Source organism: Musca domestica, unplaced genomic scaffold, assembly GCF_030504385.1.
Source record: "Musca domestica strain aabys unplaced genomic scaffold, Musca_domestica.polishedcontigs.V.1.1 22, whole genome shotgun sequence".
Classification (NCBI taxonomy): Eukaryota; Metazoa; Arthropoda; class Insecta; order Diptera; family Muscidae; genus Musca; species Musca domestica.
In genome coordinates this window covers 1,336,803-1,360,996 of record NW_026712262.1, presented here as the reverse complement: position 1 = coordinate 1,360,996, position 24,194 = coordinate 1,336,803, and the positions used below count along the sequence as shown (strand labels likewise).

The following is a 24,194-nucleotide window of genomic DNA, read 5'->3' as shown; positions in this document are numbered from 1 at the left end:
ACTTTTAGGGAAGACAACATAAAAAAATTTGTTGTTGCATTCATTTAGGGCGAATTCTTCATTACAACAATTTGTTTTGACATTTAATGGTGCCGCCAGCTGGGCTGATGCGATTACCTAGTACATCTACCTTGGCATAGACTAATGAATATATAGACTAATTGAAGACTTGACTTGAAGAACATTTAACACATGGTAAAATTAAGAAAGTAAAGACATTTCAAATAAGCATTTCCATATCTGTATTTTTTTGTAGATTACCTTGTCACATTTCACAGCATAGACAGAAGGTTCCCATTTCTGATTTGTGAATGTACAATGGATTTATAAATATACATTTTGACAAAGAGATGTCAAATAAATAGTTTCGAAAAAAATGTAAACATATAATTCTAGCACGATTTAATATTTATATTTTAATTTTTTTATTTTCTTGGCTTAATATATCATCTTTATTTGTTTATGTATGTGTTTTCTGTGCAATAACATGGATGCATCCATGGTACAATGAAGAGAAGGTAGGTCAACTTTGAAAAAATTGCAAGTATTGAGGTCTACCTGTTTGGCTTGTAATGTCAGAATTAGTATCAAAATAATTAAAAATAAACAACTTGTTGCATTTATTTTGAAAAAATAATTGAAAACCGCGATAGTCGAATGAAAGGTCAACACTTCTTTTCAAAATCATGTACTATATATCTCTAAAGGATTATTTCGCTACAAAAACTCTAAATTTTGTCGATGCATACGTTGAAATAAACATTTTGAAAACACCCGAATTTGAATGTTTTCTGAACAATTTTTTTTGTTATTGCAAAGAAAACACATACATAAACAAATAAAGATGATATATTAAGCCAAGAAAATAAAAAAATTAAAATCATATGGTAGTTCTGCCCTACCTTGATATCATTGTACCATGGATGCATCAACGCTTGGGAACATTGATATGCCAATTGTTTTTTTCAAAAACGAGTAGATTTTTCTTATACGACACCAACAGGAGGTTTTTAGGATATGCATTTCTCAACAATTTTTACAAATTTGAATAATTTTTCATTCAAAATTGGTTTGGCAGTTCATTGTGTCGATGTGACTACCTGTTTGAACCCTTTTTATGGCATTTTCCATCACTTTCGCTAAAACTTACGGCGATAGGTCCTCACATTCCTTACGGATATTGTCTTTAAGAGTTGAAAGAGTCTGAGGTTTGTTGACAGAAACCCGCTACTTTAAAAAGCCCTACAAACAGAAGTCTGAAGCGGTGAAATCAGGCGATCTTGCTGGCCAGTGCAAGACGCCAAAGCGGTGCCGTTGCACCGTCCTGTTCGAACAGGATGTTTTCCAATCCCAACTCATCAAGTTTCGGCAAAAAGAAGTCGTTGATATCTGCTTTGTAGTGCTCGCCAACAGTAACCGTTTGGCCTGCGATGTAAATTTTGCCTTTTTACGTGAGGAAAAATCCTCTTCTTCTTGGTTTTGATTGAGGATGGCTTGAGCGTATGTTAGACGCAATTGACGGTCAGCAGCTAACAGCTGATGCACTGTAGGGACTTTTTTTGATTGAGGATGGCTTGAGCGTATGTTAGACGCGATTGACGGTCAGCAGCTAACAGCTGATGCACCATCGGGACTTTTTTACGAGAACATCTTCAAATCTTGTACCAAAATTCGTCCTAAAGGCCGTCGACTAATACCCATTTGCGTGGCACATCGTCTGGTCGATGTCAACGACGACAGAACGGATAGCCCGGGGTCTGTCATGCCAGGCAGCATATTTTGTTGTGCCTGTCTTTCCGAGGCTAGCGGCTAAACGTAGCATTGTTTCACCAGTAGGCGTTGAACGGCCAAAAAACTGTGACGAAATTTACGTTGTGCCAAAGTCACCGAACGATTACTTTTGCGCCATATGTTATATACCTTATGGCGTGTTATAAACGGAATGGCAAATTTAAAATAACCCCCTTAAAGAGGTGGAGGATATAAACATATGCATCAAAAATTATGATAATAAAAGTGACAGCACATATGTAAACCACTTGTCGTATGAGATCAGCTTTAAATAAATGATTTTGACAGATTTGGTATTCACACCAAACTTTGTCAGTTACCATGGTAAAATTAGGAAGGTAAAATCATTCCAAATAAGCATTTCCATCTCTGGATTTTCTGTAATTTACCTTGTCAAATTTTACTGAATAAAAACAGGTTCCCATTTCTGATTTCTGTGAATACAACAGATTTATAAATTTTGACAATTAGATGTTGTCAAATAAATAATTTTAAAAAAATTTTAAACATATGGTTGCTTGACGTTACCTTCTTAATTCTGCCATGTCAGTTACCTTTAAAAATAAAATTTTAATTGAAAATGAAAATGAAAAGGTTAATTTCGAATTTGAAAACATGAGACCGTGCTAATTTTCCAATACAAGTGACGCTGGTGAAAATGGACCTATTTATTGTTTCCAAATCCAAAAAAGACCCCATAAAATGGTCTTAAGTTTCAACTGTTATGAAATTATACGATTATACCCATAATATAATAAGGTGGTAGAACAGCCTCATAGAACTAGAGAAATACAGCCCTGAGGCTATGTCCGCTTTCTGTCTAAATTATTGGAAATTATATGCAAAAAGTATTCATTTATTTGGTATTTGTCCTTATTTTTAAATTGTATTAAATAGCGCGAAAGATTGAAAGATTGTGCCATGAAAATAAATGAACTCATTTTTCGATCTTTAGAGCCCTGGTAATGGCGTTTTTGTTTTGATTTTTAACTTTTATCACTCATTATTGTTTTGTTCTCTGATTTCGTAATTCCACAGAAAGTAGTGTGAGGGAGCAGCAGCGTGCATCCAATTTAAAACTATTTTTTTGCAAAATAATGAATTAAATAATATTTAACAAATAAACAAATAGTAAAAATATGTTTCCTAGGCAAATATTTAGAAGTATTTTAACAACAAATCTACTCTTTTCACAACGAACAACAACAAAACTATGGAAGCATGTGACTGCAGCGAGAAGTCTTCATTTGATGCCTTCAAACTTTGCCAAAATTTACATGGACCGGGAGAATTTACATGCCCATCAAGTGCTGGAGGAATCATTGAAACCCTATCAAATATTTGCCACTGACATTGCCTTTAGTGTGGATGATCTCTCGTCATCTGAACTCCAAGAAATTGTGAAATGTCTACCAGAAAATTTCAGTACCACAGAAGTTTTCCAACAATTCCGCAGGGTATGTCACTACTGCCATAAGACCAATACCTTGATATCGAATGAAGCATTCACGGCATTTGTACAACAATTCTGCGATCGTATTCATTTGCTAAGCGATGATGAGTTGAGGGAGTCCCTTAAAGGCATGGCCCTGCTGCCTCAAGAGGAGAATGTTCGAGCACATAATTTTGTGGAGCTTTGGAATATCTTGGATATCGAATGTTGTCGCCGAATAGAAAAGTGGTCTACGGATGAGCTTTTGTTGGTGTGTGATGCCTGGTATGCCTTGAATTTGGCACGCATCTGTGAATATGTTTGGGAAGCGTTACGTAAATTAGGTCGTAAAGTTATAAAAATGCAGCCATCGCAACTGGTCCAGACCATGTTCTTTTGTAATGTGATGCGCCGCACTGTTTTCGATATGTTTGATTTTGAAGTTAATTTGGCCAAGTGTGCCAAGGATATGAGCCTGGGAGAGTTGGGTGTTATGTCAATGGGATTTTTTAAGACCCAAACACCGATTCGAAATCCTGAACTCATTAATTATATGTATGAGAGATTAATGAGCGAATTGGACACAGTTGATGAAATAACATTTGTGGCAATACTGAAGGTGGGTACACTGTTTTCCAGCTGAGATTAGTTATTTCCAATTTAATGTTTTCTATTTTAGGTCCTGCGTTATAGCTCCAAGCTGCCTCAAGTTGATATAATGATGAAATTACTGGATAAAATTAGCCAGGAAAAGTTTGATGATATGAATTTATTGACCTGTCTACACGTTGCCCTGCTTGGCTGTGAGCTGCAATGTTGTCACGAAGAAATCGTGGAGAAAATTCTGAATAAGTTTCACAATGAAATAGCCAATACTCGTCTTAAAGATCTGGAACGAATCTCCCTTGCAGTGGCTTTATTTAATATTAAAACTCCCAACAAAATTGAGGACTTGTTGTGTCAGAGAATTTTAGATTCTCTCAAGGGACGTGTTGATGAAATCATGAAACATCCCAAATGTTTTACAAATTGTCTGCACTATCTCAGCTTGAGAGGATTTTACGATAAGGAAATGTTATCTGTGGCCCTTGATAGGAAATTTTTAAAACATGCCGTTGGCTCAAGTCTAGCCGTAAGTAGGGAAGTTTTTAATTTGGACACATTTGTTAAAGTGAATCTGGCGGATGATAATTATGAAGGAAATCAATTGGCCGATAAATATCGCAAGACAATGGGTAAAATGTTGACACATTATATACCTGATAATAATCCCAAATACAAACTGAATGCAACCGATCGAATTTTGTTGCAAATGAAGGAGATAACAGCTGGTTTCTTGCCACATTGTCAATTGAAACATATCTTACCAAATTACGAAAGGGCTGATGTGGTTATATGCTATGATCGGTCGACACGTAAATCGATACCTCTGGCTGAGACATGTCCGGAAGATTATAGTGGTAAGTCGAATAATTTGACTCGGGGTAAAATTGTCTACATTTCTATAATTTTAGGCATTGTGTTGACGCGGGACCGACTTTTAGGCGATAAACTGAATAAGGATATTGAAACGGTTGCCCTGATAATTGCTGGTTGGAACAATGTGGTAAGGGGCAAGGACAGACATACTGGATTGTTTGACATGAAATTGAAACAGTTGGAAATATTGGGACACAAATCTGTGGTGGTAAGTGTGGATATATTGTAAGCGCTTACTTTAAGATAAGTAAAGGTATAATTTAATATGCAAAATATATTCTTTACATATACCCATATCAATGAATTGAACAGACCGGTGACTATATAGGTGGATAGTTAGGCGGCCTTGAAGGCTCTTAATTCTGTTACAATCAAATCTGTGACTGTTCTGGAATTTTGTTGGGTCCCTAATCATTGTAACATATCTGGCAATGAATTAGCAGATGAATTGGCCAGAAGCGGATCCGAGTCAGTAAGTCTAGAGATCGACAGCTCAGTGAAGTCACCGTTATGCCACTTTTTCCAAGTTTGTTGTAATCACGCTTGAGAATTAAGATGGAAGCTAACATTTTGCACAGATCAGGTCAAGTTTGAAGATGGGCTATATCCACGATATCGTAGGGCCCTCATATAACCGTACCTCCCTATATTCGGTATTTTGGTGGTTGTTGCCAATTTTTTCAATGGAATTGCCTGAGAATCCACACCAGGAGTTGCTTCTGAGTTCTTCTCCCCCTGAAAGAGAATTGCTTATATAGGTCCACGATATCGTAAACTCCCCCTATAACAGTACCTCTCGATATTCGGTATTTCGATTATTGTAGCCACATTTTTAAATGGAATTGTCCGAAATTCCACACCAGGAATTGCTTCTGAGTACTTCACCCCTGAAAGGTACCTCCCCATGTAACGGTACCTCCCGATATTCGCTATATATATATATGATTTTAGCTACATTTTTAAATGGAATTGTCTCAAAATCCACACACGGAGTTCCTTCTGAGTACTTTACCACCAGGAAGAGAATTGTCTATATATTCACGATATCGTATATTCCCCCTATAACGGTAGCTCTCAAAATTGGGTATTTTGATGATTATAGCCACATTTTTAATGGAATCCACACAAGGAGTCCCTTTACTCCCTAGAAGAGAATTGTCTATTTAGGTCCACAATATCGTATATCCCCCATATAACGGTACCTCCCTATATTCGGTATTCGGCTTATGACAAAAAATTACTTATGCAGGTCCACGTCTTCCTATATCCCCTACGTAATGGTTTTCATTTAAGTGTGTTTTTTGAAATTATTCAAGATCCTTCAAAATGGTGGAGGGTATTAAAAGGGTTCGGAGGGATTGTTCGGCCCGGGCGAACTTAGCTGCCTTTTTACTTGCGATGAACGATGAACGCAATGGACCAGCAGGTCACCGAGTGGAGTTGTTATTCAAACAACCACGCATTAAATCTATACACCTATAAGATTTACGGTTAGATCACAAATTTTTATTATAATAAATAGACATGCTTCGACAACCCATTTCTCTTCAGGCAAAAATAACTTGAAGTAATTATTCGTAAATGTTTTATTTCCCACTCCCAAAAGATTGAAGACTAGGGAAGTAGTGGATAGAAGTGTGTACCTATGAGGTACTAGCTACAGCACAATTACATCTCAACGAAAAATCTCTAAAATAAATGCAGGTTCTTCTCCTGATAGTCAGGAAGATTTAGGCTCGACGGCTTAGTCGAAACATGAGAAAGCTGTGAAGAATTCAAATCCTATATCCGACAACAATTGACCTAAAAACGGAAGAATAACGGTTATTTGTTTGTCATAGCCAAAGCAACTAAAATTCTGGTACCATACACAAGTTTAGCAAATCTCTTACATTGGAAATTTTATGTTGCAATTCTGATTTGGATATTTGACATTTTCTAAATGCCTGTTTCTTTTTATTTTTCTTTCAGATATATTGGCATGAATGGCGTGAGCTAGAAACTCGCCAAGATCGTGTAAAATTTGTTAAAAGACGTCTATCTTCTGTTATTAATTTATAAGTAAGTTTTGTAACACAACCACAACTTATTTGAATAACCTAAAAAATACATTGCATTCTCGTTTAATTTTCATTCAGAGTCTTTTTCGTGTATTCATAGACAAGGAATAGTGTGGCAGTAGCTGGTATTGTACGCAAAATTGAGGGGAGTACACCATTGTAAAGCGCAAAAAATCCTTCTGTGCGTACAATTTCCAATCCCACAGAGGTCATTGAACGCTTAAGATTATTCACTTGTATACGGGATTTAATTACATCAGCCGGGAACGTGCTAACCCATAATATAATACCACTTACTGCACCGGCAAACATTGTTTTCAGTGCGCCAATTTCTTCCTTGGTTTGATGAGGCCTGCGACAATAAGCAAAAAAAAATGGATTATTCGAAATTAATGTAAAATGAAATAAAAAGAAAAAACATACTTCCTTAGGAGCTCACGTGTTCCTTCATAAGCGCCAAAGAAGCAGAAATAGCCGGGCATTTCTCGCACAAATGTCGACGTGAGGCCACGAAAGAATCCAGGTATACCTGCAAAAAACATACATAATGAAAAAAAATTTGATATATTTTAATTTAAAGGAATGCTTGCAACCTATACTGAATGTCTCTACTAAAACAATGGATAGTTTTTGTGAAGAGCTTAATCTAACATTCGGGATAAGAAAAAATACGCTTCATGCAGTAGTTAAGATTACACTTCGAGGAAGATCGTGGAAATTTAAAAACTTGGAAACACTGAATGTCTTTAAAACTATGACTGGTATTCTTTAAATTCTAATATGAGGATATATCAAATTACCACCTTTGTTTTCACTCCTATAAAAAATGTGAAGATTTCAAAACAAATTTCCAATTTTTACTTTTTCCATGCTTCGTTACTTTTTAAATATTTATAAACAAAGACAAAAAAGTTGATTTTCAAAATGACTCGCTAGGAAAATTCCTCAGCAATGCTAACATTTTTAAAAATATCTCATTCCGAGTTTAGTTCAGAAAGCAACAGCCAGGTTAGATTAAAGGTTGTGCTGTTACCTTATAACAGCCACTTCACTCGGAGACCTGCTGGCCCATTATGTTCATCCTCAAGTTCAAGAAAAAAAGAAAGAGAACTACAGAAGTACAAATGATAGATAGAAATTATGTGTGATCCACGAAGAGATTTATCTGTCCCCTTTAGCGTCCTGGCTAACTGAAGAATAACTGCTGGCTCAGATTCTGATAATGACAATTTTCTTAGAGCCTTTGCATCCGCTTTCATTTAGCCAGTTTTATTAAAATCTCTCAGAATAATGTTTACTATCTCGAAGTAATGTCCCCTCGGAAGAATTGACACAAGGGTGGCTTCACCAAGTTCTCGAACGCCTGATCGATTGACTCGGATAAACGTGTCGTCTTTAGCTACTTAAATATTCTGGCTAATTGAGGAATAACTGCTGGCTAATTTTCTGAGAATGAAAATGAATGTCTATCACTGAAAAGAGTTGGACAAAGGCAAAGTAAGGGTTCCGTCTTGAAAAAGTCTGCAGTACTCAGTGTTGTCATCACACCACTAAGAAGTCATGACACTTATGTTACAGTGAGCTGTTATAAATCCCACCACAAGTTTTAGGTCTGAGCGACCTTGACCTCTTCTCGGAGAGCATCGGTCAAATTACCCTTCCGTTTGTTTAGTTTTGTTGAAATCTCCCGGAATGTTTATGTATCACTCGGAAGAAGTGGTATAAGGGTAGCTCCACCTAGTTCTCGATTTCCAGATCGATTGACATGTCATCTTTAGCCACTGTTGCCTTTTGTCTAACTGAAGAATGACTGCCTGCTCAGTTTCTGAGAATGAAAATCAAAATCAAAACGTGCAGAATTTGCTTCTTGATAAGCCTATGACTAACACCGAAAAACACCACAAGTTGTAGGTCTGATTTCGCCATGGCTATGAGTGACCTTGATTTCTTCTCAGAGAGCACAAGCCAATTTTTTTAGAGCCATTGCATCCCTTTCCCTTTAGCGAGTTTTGTTATAAGTGGCAAAAGTGTAGCTTTACCGAGTATTCGATCTTCAGATCGATAGACACGTGTCGTCTTTAGCCACTTTAGCCTTCTGGATAACTGAAGAATAACTGCTGGTTCAGTTTCTGAGAATGAATGTGTAATGTAACACCGAAAAGAGTAGGACTATGGCAGAATAAGTGCTCTACCGTTTCAATTCTTCTTCTTCTTGACAAAGCCTGCAGTAATCGTTGTTGTCGTAACCCCACTTAGATGTTAAGGCCTGTGATTAATAGCACCAAAGTCGCTCAGACATAGACTTTGATCTCTTCTCAGAGAGCATTGGTCATAATTTTTAGAGCCATTGCATACCCTTCAATTTAATCTCTTTTTTTTTGAAGTCTCCCTGAGTATTGTTTATATATCATTCGGACGAAATGGCACAAGGATATCTTCACGAGTTCTCGATTTACAGATCGATTGACACGGATCCAAGTCTTAACAATTTATAGAGGTGTTGCAATGACCTTGAACCAAAAAAATCTTGTTGGACGACTTAACTTTTTCCAGTCCATTCCCATAATGCAAAACTGCCATAGATTTAATGGTATGCGAATTTAGTGCTTTTAGGACTGTATGATTATCGACACATATAGCCAGTGCAGTTTACTGTTTCTGTTTGCCAACGGATCTATGGCTTCTTTGAAAACACAGATTTCTGCCTGATTTCTCTTAAGTTGTCAAACATTTAATACAATAATATTACCTTCCGTAGCCATAATGTGTTTAGTCAATTTCCATGGTGTTATGGGCAAATGAGCACAACTCTTTGGATTGTGTAGGCGCATCTAAAATAGAAAAAGGAAAAATATTAAGACTTAAGGCTAATCATACATGATTTCAGTCCTACCTCCCTCAATGCCTGTAGTTTACATTTAACCAATTCCGTTGGACAAAGGGTAAACGTCGAGAAGAATGCTGCCAAAAAACCGGAAAAGGCATGACCCAGTGTAGGCATATCCTTCACATCTTCTATATTCATGGCATAAGCAACAACTTTTTGACAACCACCAAAGGCAGCAAATAGTACGGAATTTTCGGCAACACTTGCCACCACAGCCGGAACAGAACCGGCATACAGTCCACGAAAGATGCCATCGGTGCGATAGGTTTTTACGAAGCAATCTATCATGTTTTTGTACATTTGTGGAAAAGACTGCTGTTTTACTTTTACCGTGTCCATTGGTTGCGAGACATAAATCTGGGCTGCACCACCTGCAAAATAATGAGATATTAAAGTCAAACGCCAACGATTGGAGACTATATTAATTTGGTAGTCCTCTGACAGCTAATTTTTTCTGCCATGAGCTCTTGTAACATTGTGGTAACCCAAAATAGAGATTCAAAATTAAAGACGTTTTTGCTTTTTAGTAATTTCTTGACTTTGAGGAGCTACCTCATAACTTAGCTCATGTCTGATATTTTTTATTACCTCAAAATAGTGTTACGATATCTTGCCCTAACAAGCTGTCACATATCAAGACAATGTCAAACACAAATGAGCCTCAATAAACCAACTTCATCCAAATATCTTAATCAGTACCTTATCGGGGGAAATCAAACATTCCAGTTGTACAAACAAAAACAATGCACCAAGCTCTCACACTTACCCAATGATCCAGCCGTAAAATCAATAAAGCCATTTCTAAATTTTCCATCTGGAGACGAAAGTTTTTGATCTGTTGCAAATAATAATTAATTAAAATAAAATAAATGCAAAATAAGTGTAGTAAACAAATGTAAACATACCCAACATGGCTGTCAGTTATTATCCACCTTTTCTTTGTTAGTTAAATAAAAATTTATGAATATTATTATTTACAATAATACATCGCCGTTATTAATAACAACAACAACAGCGGCGACAACAAGCTTTAATCCAAAACTGCAATATTTACACAACTACATTTGGGAAAACGCAACTTCAACCGAACACCATTGCAAGACAACTGATCAATGAACCGATCGTGAATATCTCGAAAAGCCCTATAAACAAAATGTTATATTCGTTCTCTTATTTGTTGATCGATGTGCTGACGGTGTCGGAAGTTCTCTTGAATTGAGTTTCAACTTTTATCAATGAGATTGCGTCATATAAACCAGCAGGTTGTTATGTTGTTGCTAGTATTTATAACAAAGTTTTATTCTGCCTCAACATAATCTCTGTGAACTAAGAGAGTATTGATCTGGTATCGGTACTGCAGCATATGTGACTTCTCAGTGGGAGAAAGTCTGAAAGAAAGAGTTAGTCAATTAAAATTTAGTTAAAAACATCTCTCTGGATTTTAATAAGTGTTCTGTTTCTGTATGTGGATACGAAATTGAATGCGTAAGAAAAACACTGGCCGCAGACATTTTGAGGATCTGGGGAGAGTTCCAGTAATCATAAAAAGGTGAGTCGAAGTTTGACGATCCACAATTATTGTCCATCAAGTTCTGTTGGGTTCCTGGTTCCTGGCTAGACGAATGGGAATTGAAACATTTCCAAAAGAATCTGGAGAAAAGAACAAAGTCACTACTGTCCTTGTCGAAACCTGACTTAAAACTTACTTAAAAGTGAAATGGGAAAGCGCTGATATTGACTACTGCAGAGTCTGCCAAGACGAAGAAGAAATTGAGACGATCGAACATTTGTTCTGCCACTGTCCAGCATGCATTAACGTGAGACACAGGTTGGTGGGGGACAAATGATTTGTCTTCGTTCTCTAACACTGATCCTACAGTTATTCTTCAATTATCCAAAAGACTTAACTGTCTAAAGACGACACGGCAAGATTTCTAGCTGTGGATCACCCTTATATCCTATCAATAGTACCTTCACTTTTTCCACTATTCTTTCTTTCTTTCAATTTCTTATTAGGATGAACACAATGGATCAGCAGGTCTCCGAGTGGAGCGGTTACCAAAAGACAACCGCGCATCCTTTAACCTAACCAGTAGTGGAATTCTCGAACATAACGAAAATATTTGCAGACAAAAACCAAGGGAAGTGATTGGGATTGGTGGTTCTTTTCAAAACCTTGGTATTCCCTGCCTTTTCCCCTGGTAAACATTTCCATTTTTACACCCTCCACCATACTATGGAAGGTATATTTGTCATTCCGTTTGTAACTCCTCGAAATGCTCATTTAGACCCAACAAAATGTATATATTCTTGATCAGCGACTTAGAAAATGTCTGTCCGATCAAATCAGTCTATCATTGGAACGAATTGAGATAGAAGGCTACTTTTTACACATACGCGTATTTTTGTCAGCAGGCGGGTTAAGTTTGTATATCGCCCATGTAACAGTACCTCCCTATATACTGTATTTTTATGATTTTAGCGACATATTTTAAAAGAATTGTTTAAAAATTCGATTTTTGGAGCCCGTAATGGGTTCTACCGCCTATGACAAAAAATTACTTATGAAGGAAAACGTCTTCGTATAGGACCCATATAAGGGGTTTCATTTGAAAGATATTTTTTACGGAATTTTGTTGAAGTTTTTCAATTTCCCTCAAAATGGCGGAGGGTATTAAAAACTTCGGCTCGGCCGAACTTAACTGCTTTTTTACTTGTTTTGCAATAATCCTACCTAAACGTAGTGTATAATTGTGGAATCTTCACATTAAAAAAAATTCTTGTATTCTCCAACATAAATTCCCCATAAATAGCCCTGATTTTCGGGGCTTTAGCCTCAATTATCAACATAAACAGCTGCAAGTTCATATTTCGGGTTCCTCTTTTTGCTAAGGTCACCTCCTGATATTTGATATTTCCAACCAAACTATTCAGGGTTTGTAACTCCTCGGATTATAATTGTTAGACCCGACAAAGTAAATACATTCTTGATCAGCATAATATTCTATTTCGTTTTAGCCATATTCGTCCGTCTGTGTAAATCGCTCTAGCTTCCGTATAAATTTTGGTATTGAAAATAAGCGATGTAGGTCCACATTCATGCGGCCCTAGCTATAATGTGCCCTTAAAGCTATTAAGTCAAGTGCCTTTAAATCGAGAGCCACTCTTGACTGCAAAAAATACCTCATTGAAATACGTGATTGAATTAAGCTTTAGTAGGTTCCAGGACATAGCAACATAATGGGGAATGAGGTGGCTGATGAGTTAACTCGAGGAGGTTCCCAGCCGATTGATCTTCCACCAATAAGCTATTATGTCAGCTGCTTCAAAAAATCTCTCATCAAAAAAACTGGAAGAAGGGGGCAATTAGAGACCTTAAGATGGGATAACAGTCTTCCTGACTGCTTTAGACTATGTGAAGATGAAGAAGAGATAGTTTGAACATATACTATGCAGATGCCCAAGGAGATATAGGCTATTTGATATGTGGGAAATCCAAACCTCAACATAGATCCAACCATCATCTATAAGTTTGCCAAAAACATTTCATGGCTAAGCGGACAACTCTGCTAACTGTACTTCTATCTATAAACCCTTCCTTCCCCTTCTCTGTCTCTCCTATAACCATAAAATTTATTCCTCCTAAGATGAACGTAATGGACCAACGGTCTCTGAGTAAGCAGTTGTGAAGCACTCATGCGCATATTTAAACCAAACCAAACATGGTCCACATTTTGATATGGCCCCATATAACTCTACCGCCTGATTTAAGGAGTTTTGGCTGTTCTAATCATATTTTTGACCAGAACTTGTGGTAAATTGGTTGTTTGTGTTTCCCATACCTAGGAAATATCTTTGCCAAGAACTCTACATTTAGGTTCAAGTTTATATTTGATATTTGGAGTTCGTAATGGATACTACGTCCATTGATCCAAAATTGTTTATACAGATGACGGTACTTCCCTATATCGGGTATTTTGATGATTTTAGTTACAAAATTGTATCTTGACTTGGTGTTTGGGTTCGTAATAAGCACTTCCTTCTCTTGCTATAGAGCTCCAAGTTTTCTCATAGCCTCATGTAAATGTAACCCCCGATTTTCGAAATTTTAAAAATTTTAGCGGTATTTTCAATGGCATTTTTACATTTTAGGAGTTGCTTCCAAAAGATCCGCCCGGCCCAAATTAGCTGCTTTTTCACTTGGTTTAAATTGTGAATTTAAGACAAAATATCAAACATTTTCAAAACTCATTTGAAATTGAATTTGTTTACATTCACCTTTGTAACGTCACAGAGAAGCAGGCTCGAGTTCTTAGTTGTAAGTTTAACTTCCCTCAAATATTTACAATTTAGGAATAGCTCCCATATCCCCATCCATGGTAGACGGACTCAACAAATATTGTTAAATATCTAAATAATTTTCTAATTTTAAATCAATTTTTACAGGTGAATAAATATGGAGACTAATGGAGACAAGAAGCTAGAAAAAATCTAATTTTTATAAATTCTATTAAAATACCTGTATCTTCTTTTTATTAACTATATAGCAATTGTATAAAAAAAAACAAAACATGTACAATAACAAGATACACCTAAAAGAACTAAATAAAACCATTGTTTTGCTTTCGAGGTCACAGAATTTCATTCAGAGTCTTTTTCGTGTATTCATAGACAAGGAATAGAGTGGCAGTAGCTGGTATTGTACGTAACACTGACGGCAACAGACCATTGTACAAAGCCAAAAATCCTTCTTTGCGTATGATTTCCAAACCCACTGACGTCATTGAACGTTTCAGATTGTTCACTTGGATGCGTGATTTAATGACATCGGCTGGGAAAATGCTGGTCCATAATGTAACACCACCCACGGCGCCGGCAAACATCGTTTTCAAGGCACCAATCTCCTCTTTGGTTTGATCCGGCCTGGGGAAAGTTAAAAAATATTGGATTAATTGAAGTAAAATGAAAAGAAAAATAACTTACTTCCTAAGCAGTTCTCTTGTTCCCTCATAGCCTCCAAAGAAGAAGAAGTAGCCCGGCATTTCACGCATAAATGTCGATGTAAGGCCTCGGAAGAAACCGGGTATACCTGCAAAAGATGAAAACATTAAAAATGTACATAAAAGTAGTTTGTGGGAACCATATCCTCCAACTAATAACTAAGGGAACACGTAATGAAATTTTGGATTGCAATTTTATACTGACAAGAATTTGAAACATTTTATCTCTTTTGCAGAAGAAGGCAAAGTGAGCAAAACAAAAATCTATGCGCCACATAGCGGACAACTACTTTAGTGATAAAGGAGACAATTTAACAACCGGAACAGTATGATTATATGGCTAGAGGGTATATCATTTGATACGGCCAAAACATGCCTCATCGAATAACGGTTTTAGACCCTAAATCTCTTTGGACCAAATCCGTTTCAGGACATTTGGAGTCGATCTAGCGATATCCGTCCGTCCGTCTGGCTGGTGCACACGATAACTCTTGAAGGGAGTATTCGATCCGATCCAAACTTGGTACATCGTAATATTATTTTTAAACTTAGATCGAGTTCAAAGATGGGCAATATCGGTCCACTTCTTCCGGTACCTCCCCCACAAACCAAAAAATTTACTGCACAGGAAGTAAAAGTATAATCCGATTTTGCCCCCACTTTGCGAATCCTAATATTTTCATCAGTGCTAGGTCAGGTGCGAATATGGACAATATCGGTCCACTCCATCAAGTACCTCCCCCACAAAGGGTCAAAATTTTGAATATTTATTACTCTTATAAAATGTGATATGAGTTTCCGATTGTCTTCAAATTACACACATCCCAATACTTTTACTAACCCAATATCTGGTTTGAAGATAGAATATATCGGTCCACTCCTTCTGGCACCTCCCCACAAAGGGTAAGAGTTGAATAACCAAAGCGATTATAAAATCCGAAATAAGCATCCGGATCTCTTCATATTACACACATTACAATATTTTTATTAACCCAAGTGGTGTGAAGTAGAATATATTGGTCTACTCATTCTGGAACCTCCCCCACAAAGGGTCAATTTTGTATAACCATGAAGCACATAAAACACGAACACATAAAGATGGTAGAGATCGGACCATTCCTTCTGGTACCTCCCCCACATAGGGTTCAAAGACTTGGAAAAACAAAACGTTCAAAGAAAGCCAACCCCATCTGGTTCCTCACCCACAAAGGGTCACAATTTCCAATATTTATATCTGTCATAACTTGCGAAACAACATATGAGAGGAATAATATTATGATTTCCCATAAAAGTGGATATAAATGTTCGATTACCTTCAAATTTTGCACATACCAATATTTTGTATTAGATGAAATTAGAAAATGGAATACTTCGGTCCGCTATATCTGGTACCTCACCAATATTTCCATATTTTTCAAAACTTTCCACATATCTCATACAAAGTATAGGAAGTAGTCGATATAGTCCAAATCTGGCACGTTGGCATATTTATATCAGTCTTAGGTCAGATACGAATTGGTCAATATTGGCCAACTGCTTAGGAACCTCTCCCATAAAGGGTCAACAGTTTAAATAATCATAACTCAAAGCTGGGGGCATTCATCTGTCGGAAAAACTGACTGATACTATTTTACTCCAATGCCCCTTTACTTAAACACAATTTTTGTTTCTCTTTACAGATATTTCCTCCAAAGACGATCACAACGGCCCGGAAGGCCAGAGAGTGGATTTGGATACCATTTAAAAAAATGAAATCTGTTGTCAAGTATTTAGAACAAGTTTCTCATTGACGATACAAAAGTGAATGTGAAAGAAAACAAAAGTCTCTTATTTTTTAGAGTTATGAATTCTGCATATCCTTTCTCTTCCGAGTTTTTCCCATGTATTATTAAAAAATCATCGGTCTTCTTTTACGTAAATACAAGTGGCATGCTAATCGGTCACCCTTATTGCTAATGGGGGGCTCTAGACACACCTACCAAATCTGTTGTGCATTTTTTCTATAACTGACTCGTCATATCTAATCTGAAGATGTTTGGTTTTTTTGTTGTATTTACTGATACTAAATCACTTTGCAAACACCAGGTAATCTAAAACATTTGTTTTTAAATAGATTTAGCAAAAAATAAAATACAATAACCTTACCTTCAGTGGCCATGATATGTTTTGTTAATTTCCATGGGGTTATTGGCAAATTATTGCCGCCTTTGGGATTGTGTTGTTGCATCTAAAAGACAAATTCGAAAAATTAACCGAATTTCCAATTCTTCTTCAAAATCATCCCTCTTACCTCTCTCAATGCCTGCAGTTTACATTTAACCAACTCCGTTGGACATAAAGTGAACGTGGAAAAGAATGCTGCCAAAAATCCAGCAAATGCATGACCTACTGTTGGCATATCCTTTACCTCTTCTACATTCATACCATAGGCAACGACTTTTTGACAACCACCATAGGCAGCAAATAAAACAGAATTCTCAGCAACATTTGCAATGACAGCTGGAACTGAACCTGCATACAGTCCGCGAAAGATACCATCTGTACGATAGGTTTTCACAAAACAATCTACCATATTTTTGTACATTTGTGGGAATGATTGTTGTTTCACTTTGACCGTGTCCAAGGGTTGGGAGACATAAACCTGCATTGCACCGCCTGAAAAAAAGAAGAGCAAATGATAATTAATACTGGATCAAACACTATAAAATTTAAATATTCTGACAATTAAAATTTTAAGCTAGGATTTTGATTCGGTTAAAAATATAAATTCAATGAGAGCCCCAAATACCAAATCATAGCTGATTCCATTAGAAAACGATTTCCAAATTCAATCACTGGATAATTTAAAAGGCTGATTGATTGGAAAGAACTATTGCAGGAGACTGCAAGAAGAAATTTTGAAGAAAAAACTCTCGGTTAAGGAACTGCCGAACTTTCGCAGACTATTGGTTACCATTTTTTTTAGGGTAAACAGACACACCTATAGTTGATAAGTTTTTTACAGAAAATTCCAATATAAATGTATATTTCCTACTAAATGTATATTTCTGCTAAATATTGGTCTGTTCTAGAACTACAAGAATGAAATAAGAAATTGCAAAACTAGTAGATTCAAGATTTTGGATCATATAGTCGGTTTCGCCTGACTTTTGTGCTTTCCATCTTACTGGTTTTGTTATATTTTGTTACAAATTTTAAGAATTCTTATCTCGTTTCAATTTTAACACCCTGGACCATAGTATGGAGGGTACACCTCGAAATATAAATTTTAGCATAAAATTCTATGACAATTTTTCAATGTCCGTCCGTCTGTATTTTTGTTCGTCCGCCTGTGGAAATCACTCTAGCTTTCAAACGAATTTATGTAGGTTGATAAAATGTTATCCAGTTGTACCTTAGGTCCGTTGAACTTTTGGTATTGAAAATGGGGCGTTTTAGTATATCCCCATATAAATATAGCACTGCCAGATTTAAGGTGTTTTCGTTCTTTTGGTCACCATTTTATCCGAAATTTGCCGTAAATTATTTGTTGTTGTAGGAGCCACACATGTATTGTATATTTGAATTCTGCTAATACGGCTCTAACTCCAGGTTAAAAAATTTGGCTACATTTGCAGACTGAAACCCGAAATCTCCTGGAGTGAATGGGTTAGGTTTGGATGGTCTATTAAGGGGGTCCCGCATGGTATGGGGGCTCTTATGGCACGCTGGGCTGATATTCCGCACATCTTCTTCAATTCGTACCCAATGCGAGACGTCTGCACCATCCTGAGCGTAAATGCACCAAAACTACTCTGGTTTGTCTAGGCACCTGATGGACTCCGAACTCGCCATTCATACTGCATTTGTTGTTGTTGTAGCAGTTATACATGCAGATGTTGGAATTCCAGGTTTAAAAATTCGGCTTACTTGATGAGCTGTAATCAGAGATCTTCTTGGGTGAGTTGGGTAGGTTTGACGGTGCAGCCTGTATCACACGCCGGGCAGACGTCACACACATCTTCGTCAATTCGTACCAAATTCGAATTGAGACGACTGCACCATCCTGAACGTAATTGCGCCAAAACTACCCTGGTTTGTCTAAGCAGCTGACGTTCTTCAGCTGCAATGGATGGCGAAGGTGGCATTCATAAAGTAATTGTTGATGTCATCTGTAATTGCATCAGTATGAATGTCACTCAGACCTGCCTGATAGGCCTCTTGATCTAGGGGCTCCTTCTTATAGCGGACCTCCCTCTCTAGATCGTGTATGTCTTTCCGGAAATGTCTGGGTTGGCGAGTTGTATTCAATATATTATGGTTTGGATGACTTTCACGATAACCTGCAAGGAGGAACTTCAACGAAAGCATATATTCTGAGGGTAACATTCTGGCAGGTCTTGATATTCTTCCACTGCGTAGCACTTGCATTTGCCTATAGCTGAGCAAATACCCACATATTGCGTTACAAGATATCACCAAGGTCTCCTTGTCCGCACCCAAGTGCTGTTTTAAGACCTTGTTCCTACTTTTCATTTTATCGCAGATAGCTATGACTGCCGCGGACGACTTGAAAACGTTATCGAATTTGACCCCTAGGATCTTGGGGTAGTTTGTGGTTGGAATTAATTTTCCCTCGACCAGCACATTCAGCTATGTTCTCATCTCCGCAGACCATGTGGTAAAGAGTGTGTCGGTTGATTTCTTGGCGGATATTTTCATATTCCTCGCGTAGAAGTGGCGGCAAGCTCCGATACCGAGATAGGTGTTTAACCTTATACATATGCCACCAACAAAAGGGTACTACAATCATTCGCATAAGCTACAATCTCTATGCCTCCTGGAGGGTGAGGAATTGTTCTGCTTGTTCCGGAATTCTACGGACGATTGGCGTTCACACATATATGTGATTATCCAACGTTTCCAACTTGTTCTAGTTTAATCCAAAGCTGATATGACGTGCCAGGCGGTGGTGAACAGAATCCGTGTTGATGGTTGGCAAGTGGGTAGCTTGCTCTGATGCGAGGGATGGGGAAGTAGAGTCTCAAAATTCTTAGCTACTTGCGACAAAAGCTAATTTGCTGGCATACTTTCCTGGCCTTAGTAGCGGGACCACCCAGCCCATTTTCCAGGCTTCGACTAGTGACAGAACTAACGGCGTATGCAGTTGTTTCAACATTACCATTAAGATTCCGTCCGTGCCCAATGCTTTGGATGACATATGCAACATCACCCATTGTAGACTGCGGTCTCCTCGGCGGGAAGAAATTTGATACCACGTAATACTCTTCGCTCTATGGCGTTAAAAGCTCCCAGGATTCAAGAGAGTGATTTAATCGTTATCCACATCCTATTCTTATCGCTTCCAATGTTGTAGCACTACAGATGGCCTAGCTACTTTTTCCTCTTATGCCCCTGTGCCAACCGCTTGACTTCAGTAGGGCTGGAGCGACGGTGATCATCACGTTCATTTGTTAGTCCCACTGTCTCTGCTGGGCAATTAGGTAGTTTGTATTCATAGTATGTAGGCAATATCCTTCATAGAAATGACCACATATGTCCAAGTTTTGGTATAGTCTCCATGTAACTGTACCGCGAGATATTCAGTATTTTAATGATTTTTTTTCTTAAGTCGGAAAATTTCCTAAGCAGGTCCATATCTTCGTATTGCCCCTATGTGACGGTACCTGCCACACTTTTCACCGGACTTATTTCAATTTTGGAATTCGCAAATGGTACTCCTTCCTATGATAAATCATTTCTCGTGCAGAGCTCATCTGTGTAGACCCCATATAATAGTACCTCAAACTTGGTACGTGTAGTTTGTAATAGTACCGTAAACTTAGCACGTGCAGTTTGTAATAGGCACCACCTTCTCTGACACTGGATGAAGAAGTCCACATTTGCATTTGGGTCCATATAACTACAACACCTGATTTTCGGAATTGTTTAAATTACAGAGGCATTTTTAACGTTTTGTTTTAGAGAAGTTCTTCAAAAGAGACAGGTTCGGGAGAGAACATTTGACAGCTCTTTCCCTGAGAAGTTAATGAATTATTGCCGGACAAATTTCTTTTTGCAAACACTTCCATTTTTTTGTTCTCCTTCCGGTGGTTTATATTTTTGCAAGCAATTTTAAAACGTCGTTATTTTGGATCTCGCAAGCCTACTTTTTTTTGTTTTTATTTTTATGGCGGACAAAAATCAGCTGATTTTTTGAAAGTTTTTGCAGGAATTCAGTCTGTTTACTTTTTACAATTTTCTTGCTAAAGACAATACAACTGCCTTACCCTATCGAAAAGAAGCTGCTGAAAAAGTAAGCAGTCAGATCTATTCCCAGTGAGAATTTGCCAACTGTCATTAACTCAACTACCAAAATCGCTCTATTCGAACATTTTTTAAAAATGTGTACATATTATTGTGTTCTCGTACACACCTAATAATTTCTTTGCACCCTTTCTGAACTGTTCCAGAACCGGCAAGAATCTACTAGTTTTGCAGTTTTTTTTTGCCTTTGAAAAGTTTAGCAAGTTTTTCTTGTACAGCAACATCCAATGATGGTAAAATTAAGAAAGTAGTCGTATCAAAAAAAAAAAAACATTCCCATCTCTGCATTTTCTGTATTTACCTTGCCAAATTTTACTGCATAGAAAACAGATTCCCATCTCTGATTTGTGTATTTTGAATACACATACATTTTGACAATGAGATGTTGTTAAGTGAATAATTTTGAAAAAAAAAATGTATGATTGTTTGGCTATACCTTCTTAATTCTACCATACACACAATGTATTTTGTTTTCAAAAAAATTTGAGAAATTATCTTATTTACAAGTTTGTCCAATTTCGGCTTGGACTAAGTGTATAGTTTTATGATTGTGTTCCGCCAAAAAAATCTATTCCATCATAACAACATGAAATTTTGTTTATCGATACAGGTTGAAAATTGTTATCTGTACAACTTGCCGGGTAATCAAACTAATCTAAATACTCATTTGACATATGAAACTATTAATATGAATATGTTAAGTTCTGAAATGTTTATACTTCGGGAATCATCAGCACATTATCTACAAAATCAAGTGTCAGTCGAGACGACAAAACTCACCAACAACAAAAACAACTTACCCAATGAACCAGCCGTAAAATCGATGAAGCCTTGTCGCAATTTTCCCTCGGAAGCCGGAACATTTTGATCTGTCGAATAGATAGCCAAGATTAAAAACAGAGTTTAAGAAAACAATTGTAAACAACATACCCAACATTGTTGACAGTTTTTCTTTTATTCTTTGTTAATAGAAAATAAATTAAAAACGTATTCTATGTAAATTTTTCTCTACGAATTGCTTTGCCTCAATCCACAATAGCAATAATAACAGCAGCGACACAAATATCAAATCACAATGCCTTGCAATTACATTTGGGTAAACTCGGCGCACAACTCCCCCAGAACACTTTTGGCACACAACTAATCAATGAAATGAACTTGAAAAGACTGGAGAGCTCAATAAACAAAACTGTTTACCGCCAAGATAGAGAGTGGTATTCCACATTGACTTGTGAAAGAGCATGGAGAGTGTCACATTTCTCTAGGCAATTCTGCTCTTTTTTTGGTGTGAGTATTTCTCTTGAATAGAGTTTCCTTTGTTATCAGTAAAATTGCGTCATATGAGCGAACACGTTTTTGGTTTTTTGATCGGTCTCAGATGTTTGTTGGCGAGCGTTATCAGCTAAATTTTTGTTGTGCTTCACAAGAATTCATTGAACTAAGAGAATTACGATTTTCAGACATGGATATTTAATGGGAAAGATTGTAAATTTGTGAATATTCTCGAAGTGTTAAAGAGATAAATATTTTCAGATAAAATCAATCCTTTTGAGCATTATCCGCATTGTTGGTTAATGTTGGGTTTAAGAGTGAGGAAATAGATCTCCTCGTTATACTTTCATTACTCAAAATGTTTGTTCAGCTACAAGGTTAGATAAAAAACTGCAACAAAGTTATAATTTTTACATTTTTTTTTTAAATTTTATTGAATGAAACCAAAAAAATGTTAGAAATAGCATCAAATTTTAGAATAAGTTTAGACTTGTCACCTTTGGCACGAATTATGGCCTTCAAACGGCCAATGAAACCGTCACACGCTAACCGAATGTTGCTCTGCGTTATTTTGGCCCATTCCCGGCGAAGCGCGTGCTTGAAGTGATCGACACTTTGGTATTTTTTAGTGCCAACCTTCCTTTCCATAATACTCCAGACACAATAGTCCACGGATTGTCATTCGGAGATTTTGATGGCTATTGTGCACTGGAAATCAAGCGAGGAACCTCATTTTGTAACCATTCTTGGGTGGCGCATGCTGAGTCCTGTTGGAATGTCCAAGGTTTGCGTGTCCAAGGCTTTAATACACCCTCCAGAATATTTTCGCGATAACATTCGGCATTTATTCTAATGCCACGGTCCGAGCGGACAGCGACCATTGGCTGTTATGGCGGTCCACACCATCACCATGGCGGGCGATTGAGTACTGGTGGCCAACCAAAGGTGCACATTTTCAGCTGACCTCTATGGCAAGTAAACACGATCATTTTGTTTGTTTACAAACTGCTGGACAACGAATGTTTACTCATCGGAGAAAACCGAATCCGACAGTTCACCACTTTCAGCCAAGCGAAGCAACTCTTTAGCTCTTTTGAGTCTATTTTCATTCTCTTGCGGTGTAAGTTCTTGCACTTTTTTGAATTTCAATGGCTTTACCCCGAGCTAATTTTTCAATATTTACCGAATGGAATGTTGCGATATGTTCAGCTCACTAGCCATTTTTCGGCCACTGCGACTAAGTCTCTTCTTTACTTTTCGAACCCTTTCTGCTGATGTTGCTGTTTTCTTCCTTCCACTTCCAGTGTCACGGTAACGAGCAATGGTACGAGACACAAAAGATTTATTCACATTTAAGTGCTGGAGTGCTCTAACGATAGCCACTTGTGGTTTTCCAGACAAAAAGAAATCATACTATCACGCTTGAATTCCATCACGAATAACTTTTTTTCTGGAAAATTCTCACCAAAATGCCTTTGTTCGCTTGTAAACAATATAATGAGCTGTCACTGGAATAATTTTAACAGCTTTCGGACGAGTGGCTTAGAAATGACAGCAGTCCGAATTTGGTTGCGGTTTTTTCATCACACCCTTTATTTATTCTTGATCAGCGTAAAATTCTAAGACGATTTAGTCCTGTCCGTCCGTAAAAGGAATTAAGATATGGAGTTAATATTTTGCACAGATCTGTCTTTTGTCTGCAGGCAGGTAAGTACTAGAATGGGCTATACCGGTCCACGATATCGTATATCCCTCATATAACGGTACCCCCCGATATTCGGTATTTTGATGATTTTAGCCACATTTTTCAATGGAATTGTCAGACACAAGGAGTTATTTATGAGTACTTCACCCCCTGAAAGAGAATTGACTATATAGGTCCACGATATCGTATAGCCCTCATATAACGGCACCTCCCGATATTCGGTATTTTGAAGGTTTTTAGCCCCATTTTTCAATGGAATTGT

General features: G+C 37.3%; 3 protein-coding genes across 3 annotated transcripts; 1 reads left to right on the top strand and 2 right to left on the bottom strand.

Moving 5' to 3' along the window:
• The first annotated feature begins 2,710 nt into the window (after window positions 1-2,710).
• On the top strand, window positions 2,711-6,897 carry LOC101894698 (FAST kinase domain-containing protein 5, mitochondrial). Its single transcript, XM_020035523.2, has 5 exons — window positions 2,711-3,842; window positions 3,903-4,683; window positions 4,738-4,910; window positions 6,674-6,763; window positions 6,841-6,897. Exons 1-4 carry the CDS (start codon window positions 2,931-2,933, stop codon window positions 6,761-6,763), a joined length of 1,956 nt encoding a protein of 651 aa, XP_019891082.1. The 5' UTR covers window positions 2,711-2,930; the 3' UTR covers window positions 6,841-6,897.
• Window positions 6,826-10,736, bottom strand: LOC101894537 (mitochondrial ornithine transporter 1). Its single transcript, XM_005179940.4, has 6 exons — window positions 10,555-10,736; window positions 10,416-10,484; window positions 9,656-10,020; window positions 9,512-9,593; window positions 7,186-7,291; window positions 6,826-7,114 (listed from the first exon to the last, which is right to left on the bottom strand). Exons 1-6 carry the CDS (start codon window positions 10,559-10,561, stop codon window positions 6,826-6,828), a joined length of 918 nt encoding a protein of 305 aa, XP_005179997.3. The 5' UTR covers window positions 10,562-10,736.
• A 3,418-nt stretch (window positions 10,737-14,154) lies between these two features.
• LOC101894024 (mitochondrial ornithine transporter 1) lies at window positions 14,155-22,132 on the bottom strand. The gene is made up of 6 exons (XM_005179937.4): window positions 21,886-22,132; window positions 21,756-21,824; window positions 16,940-17,304; window positions 16,795-16,876; window positions 14,633-14,738; window positions 14,155-14,572 (listed from the first exon to the last, which is right to left on the bottom strand). Exons 1-6 carry the CDS (start codon window positions 21,890-21,892, stop codon window positions 14,281-14,283), a joined length of 921 nt encoding a protein of 306 aa, XP_005179994.1. The 5' UTR covers window positions 21,893-22,132; the 3' UTR covers window positions 14,155-14,280.
• Window positions 22,133-24,194: the final 2,062 nt, after the last annotated feature.